This window comes from Grammomys surdaster, unplaced genomic scaffold (genome assembly GCF_004785775.1).
Source record: "Grammomys surdaster isolate TR1022 unplaced genomic scaffold, NIH_TR_1.0 120945, whole genome shotgun sequence".
NCBI lineage: Eukaryota > Metazoa > Chordata > Mammalia > Rodentia > Muridae > Grammomys > Grammomys surdaster.
In genome coordinates, this window is record NW_021616788.1 from 26,494 (window position 1) to 32,197 (window position 5,704).

At 42.7% G+C, this 5,704-nt stretch overlaps 1 protein-coding gene across 1 annotated transcript in view; it reads left to right on the forward strand.

The window, feature by feature from the left end:
* The window catches only part of LOC114636001 (cytochrome P450 2B1-like), a 17,447-nt gene that overhangs the window by 7,776 nt on the left and 3,967 nt on the right, over positions 1 to 5,704 (forward strand). The window contains exons 2-4 of the mRNA XM_028784320.1: positions 490 to 652; positions 796 to 945; positions 3,019 to 3,179. Coding sequence (XP_028640153.1) covers positions 490 to 652; positions 796 to 945; positions 3,019 to 3,179 — 474 coding nt within the window. The remainder of the gene's footprint in view (positions 1 to 489; positions 653 to 795; positions 946 to 3,018; positions 3,180 to 5,704) is intronic.

A 5,704-nucleotide genomic window follows, 5' to 3' on the forward strand; every position in this document is an offset into this window, starting at 1 on the left:
ATCTATCTATCTATCTATCTATCTATCTATCTATCTATCTATCTATCAATCATCTATCTATCATCTATCTATCTATCATCTATCTATCTATCTATCTATCATCTATCTATCTATCTATCTATCTATCTATCTATCTATCATCTATCTATCATCAATATAGAGTCATATGTGTCCCAGGCTGGCCTCCAACTGGATGTATAGCCTAGGATGGCTACTGATTCTCTGGCCTCTCCCTCTCTAGTGTCAGGATTATTAGCACGTGTTGCCCTTGCTCCCCTACACTACAGTACTGGTGCACTGATTAGTATATCCCCTCAATCAGTCAATACAGATCCAGTTGAAACAACCCTTCAACTCTTAGATCCTCAGAAGGGGAAAGATAGCCAGGGGAGGAGGTGGCTATTTACCAATCTGTAGCTAAGCGTTTTAACAGTTTAACAACAATATCTATGCTGAGTAGCCGCTACCCTGGTACTCTCATGCTTGCAGTTTCGAGAAAAACATGGAGATGTATTCACAGTACACTTGGGACCAAGGCCTGTGATCATGCTGTATGGGACAGAGACCATAAAGGAAGCTCTGGTGGACCATGCTGAGGCTTTCTCTGGCCGGGGAACAATTGCTGTGATTCAGCCAATTTTACAGGACTACGGTGAGATATGGGACTGGGTGGAGTGGAGGAAGTAGCCTGGGAAGGTGAATCTGAGAGATGGGACCCGAGCTGTGTGGAAGGACTTGGGATTCTCTGAACTTCTAGTGTTACCCACCCACCCCATGCTTCCTCTACATTTTTAGGTGTGATTTTTGCCAATGGGAAACGTTGGAAGACCCTTCGGCGATTCTCTCTGGCCACTATGAGAGACTTCGGGATGGGAAAGCAGAGTGTGGAAGAGCGGATAAAGGAGGAAGCCCAATATTTGGTGGAAGAACTGAAGAAATATGAGGGTGAGTCCCATAGAATGGGCATAAGTGAAGACATGAGTGCCCAGGCAAAGATTGAGAGACACACACACACACAAGGGTAGAAACACACACACAATCATACAAACACACACACACACAGAGTGTGGGGAAGATGAGATATGGATATAGTTGGAGAGAGAGAAGGGGAGGGAAAGGGGTAAGAAGAGAGAGAGAGAGAGAGAGAGAGAGAGAGAGAGAGAGAGAGAGAGAGAGAGAGAATACAAGGCCAGGGAAAGAAATATGAGGCCTATTGTGTCCAAAATAACTCAAAACATGTCCTGACCATGGTGGTCACTTCTGTTCAGAAAAATAAATCTTTGAATCAGTTTTATCTGTCAGTTGGGTGTGATTGGTGCACACTGGTCATCTCATCTTAGAACTCAGAAGGCTGAGAAAAGATAGATGGTCATGACTTCAAGACTGGTCCTGTACACATTGTGAGGTCCTGTCTTACACTTGTGAGAGTGTTGCCAGTACCATATATAGTGGTCATGGTGGGGTGTGGTTGTAATCACAGCAGGCCATATGTGGAGGCAGAAAGCTGAAATTTTCAAGGTCATCTTCTACTGCATATAGAGTTCAAGACCACCTTGGCTTAATTGTTGTCATGCCCTCCATACCCTACAATGTTCTTAGTCAAAGGCAAATGCAGATCTTAGGCTAATGAAAGCTAAGAAAGAAGGAAGAGCTGCAGACATGTTCAAAGCAGGAACTGGGGTTTCTCCTTGTGATTGTGCTGATGGGAAACAGTGAACACAGAGGCTCATGGGAGTTGTAGTTTGGTAGAAATCAGAAGCATGTATGCTTCACGAATCTCTTAAACAAGGGCATCCTGGTGACATGGACCTTTGTTTGCAGCTCCATTTCTTTTTTTTTTTTCTGCCTCTTTTTGTTTTAATTTAATTTAATTTTTTTACGTATTCACTTTATATCCTGCTCACTGCCCACTCATGTTTATCCACTTCTACAATCCTTCCCTATTCTCTTCTTCTCTGAGTGGATAGGGACCCTCCTGGGTATTAACCCCATCCTGGAAGTTCAAGTTTTCAAGGCTAGGGGTTTCCTCTTCCACTGAGGCCAGACACAGCAGTGCAGCTAGAAGAATATATCACATGTACAGGCAACAGCTTGTAGGATAACCACTACTCCAGCTGTTCAGGACCCATATGAAGGCCAAGCTGCACATCTACTATATATAACAGTTCCATTTCTCTACACCAGACATTTGCCTTCTCTTATTCACCTTTCTCAGGGGAATTGAGATGATATCAATTCAGAAGTGAGAGAGGAAGAAAGGTGCAGAGATTGGAAAGAATGTCTGGATAGAGAAGTCATAGAGATGAAGGATGCAAAGGAAGACAAGCTATAAGGCTGAGAGTGAAACTGACTAGCCTCAGGGAAGGCTATACAGAGAATCAGAGACTATAGACAAGCCAGCTCCAGGGAGAGGGCACCAAAAGCCAAATACTGATGGACAAACAACAGCCCTTCAACCACCAGGGTTCATGACTGAACCTGGCATACAAAGACAGCAGGCAGCAGGTCCTGATGACTTCTGAAACACCACAGGACCTAGAAGTCTAAAAAGAGATTGAAGAAGACTGGAAGATGGGAATGAAGTGTTCAGGGCTTGTGAATCCACACAAGCAATCCCTGAACCTGTTTCTGCCATTTCCTCACTCTGGGAGTTAATTACAAGCTCAGAGTCAGAATGGTGACCAGGGAGGAGGTACAGGATGGAGATGAACTACACACACTCTATTTCTGAGACCCAGAATCCTTGTCCCAGTCATGATTAGTTGAGTTGCATTAGTAAGTTAGCCTTCCTACCTGTGTATATTAATAGCATCACATCTTCTGTATAGCATTGAGGGTATGTAAAATGGTACATGCACCACTGAGGGCAGGGGCTAGCCCATCATATATGAAAATGGGTTAGCAGGTGTTTCTATTATTTGAGCAATGAAAGGGGCAGCCTCACAGAGATAGAGCTAAAGCCAAATGTTCCTCAGTTCCTTGGCCCCATGTCTCCTATCCCTCCTCCTCATCCTCTAGGAGCCCCTCTGGACCCCACCTTCCTCTTCCAGTGCATCACAGCCAACATAATCTGCTCCATTGTGTTTGGAGAGCGCTTTGACTACACAGACCACCAGTTGCTGTACCTGCTTGACCTGTTCTATGAGACCTTATCACTTATCAGCTCATTCTCCAGTCAGGTCAGTATGTAGGAAGAGAGGAGCATCCAGGGCAGAGGCAGCAAGAGGCTGCTTTGTGGGTGAAGGAGGGCTGGAAGAAAGGCAGAGACAATGCAGAAATACAAGGGGGCTGAGACCTGAGGTGGGAGGGAGGGATGGTGATCACGGGGGAGAGATCTGAATGTAGGAGTACAGAGCCATACACATACATATGAAATGATGAAGTGGGATGCAGCCATAACCCAGAGGGTAGAGGACTTGGTTTCTATGCATGAGGCCCATCTCTTGGTATCCTGGCTGAGGCGGTACAGAACACATGCAATTCCAGCATATGGAAGCAGGGAGAATAGAAATTTAGTGTGATTCTTGGCTACGTAATGAGTTTTAAGCCAGTCTGGTGTATGTGAGATCCTGTGTCCATAAATTTATACCCCTAATATAAAACAAACAAAGACAATTCAGAAAAGGGGATTGGAAGAGATAGCAGAGAATAGGAAAAAGGAGGTACAGAGAATGCAAGACAAATGTTAGAGACAGATTTAGAGGACACAGTTCAAAAGCATGCATGTGTTATAGTATAAGTATATGAGGACTCTGTGTGTGTTTCTATGTGTGTCTGTATGTGTGTGTGTCGGCCTGTGTCTGTGTATTTGTTTGTGTGTTTCTTCATGAAATATATGGATCTAGTGTAAAGTAGAGTGGCTTTCTTAGAGTCAGCACAAGACACATTCAGATATCAAGTTCTTCTCACTTGAAAGAGATTTATTCCTTGGGAAGGGCAATCGGGAGGTGGACTGAAAAGGCTGACAGCACCAAGAAAGTGTTTCTGCAAGGAGTGGGGCTTGATGGGGGAAGAGGAGAACTCTGTGCTAGGGTGAGTTGGTAAATCTTGATCAGACATGTTAGCCAAAAAATAAATTTTGATTGCTAGACCACAGTGTTTAGTCTCAAGAATGAGCCAGTGGCCAAATAAGGAGAATGAACATTGGGAACTGGCTTTAGAAATATAATCAAAAATTTAGCATGGGGAGAAGGGTTAAAGGCAGAATTGGTTGCCATGTTTGTCATGTTTGCTATGTTTGCCATGTTTGCCATGCTCTGGCCTATCAGAACTCTTCATTCTTACCTCTTTGTTTTATCACTGGCTGTTGGGTACATAGGTGTCATTTTCTCTTGGTGCTTCTGCTGACATGGGGACATCTTCATTAGGGACCCAAGGAAGCTGGGGTATTGATCAAGGTTGGAAAATGCAGGTTGTTTTATTTGTTGTCCAGGCTCTGATGAACTATATGAGGCTAAGGATGGATAGTCTGTGAGGCTGGACCAGGATGTAGATTCTGATGAATCATCTGGGACTGACAAGTTGCTGAAACAGTTTCCAGTTGATTAAGATATGTTGGAATACACTAGGGATAAAGGTACAGTTAAGGAGTTAAGGAATTTAGGGAAAACTTTTTTTTTAAATCTTGGATGTTTATTTGAAATTCTTAGGTGTATGGTCCTGGTAGTTAGGGAAGGGGAGTCCCACAGCAAGAAAAATGGAGTGATATCTCACTCTCTGGAATATACAGGTGGAGTAACCTAGGTTTTTGTTTGTAGAAGTACTTATCCAAGTCCCTTTAACCTGTGACAGGCCTATGCAATAGATTTTCTGGAGGTTATAAGAAACTTTAAGGTTTATTAAGGAGATAAAAGTTTTAGATATGTTAGTATTACCACTGTCGGTAATCTGATCTGAAATCTATATTGTAGAAAGTGCAATAGACTCATATCTTTGAGTCATAGTAAAAGTTTTGGGACCCAAACAATAGCATAGAGAGAAGGAAAGATTTCTGCAGCACAATTCTATCTAACTTAAGTTGCTTTTTCAGAACCGTAAGTTTCTTTCTCAAACCTTCACAACTTATTTAAGCTTTTAAACACTCAGACCTTAAGACATTTGCTTATAACTTGCACTTCCAGACCTTTATAGCTTATTTAAGCTCGCAGATCCTTGGATCTTTACAATTTGTATTTATATCCCTTAAAACGTTTTCCTTCACTGTCATAATTTCATACCTGTTAAACTTAGAGAGTGGGAAAGGCAGGGGTTAGACAGTAGAGGTGGAATTAGTTCTCTGACTACATTGTAGGTTTGGGTTCAGTTTTGTAAAAGAATGTGTTATTAGTTGGAGTGAGAGTTAGGAAGGGTTGGAGAGAAGATAGAATTAAGATTTAGTATTAAAGAGAAATGCTAATAGCAAATAATGTCCTGTATTGGAGAAGGATTAGGTATGTTGTCATGTGCGTTATGTAGTAGGGGAGTCCGGGGGGAAGGATGAGTCATAAAGGAAAAAAGATCAGCTTGGCAGTCTGTCATGTTGACACAATTACTGTCTTTACACATAAGAGATGCAAGTAACGAGTTTTGATAAGATAAGTTTGGAGGGATAGCATCTGAGACAGTAGGGGCGAATTGGAGTCCCTTGGTGGAAGAGATTGGGATCTTAAATGAAGAGCAGAGAGAGAGAGAGAGAGAGAGAGAGAGAGAGAGAGAGAGAGAGAGA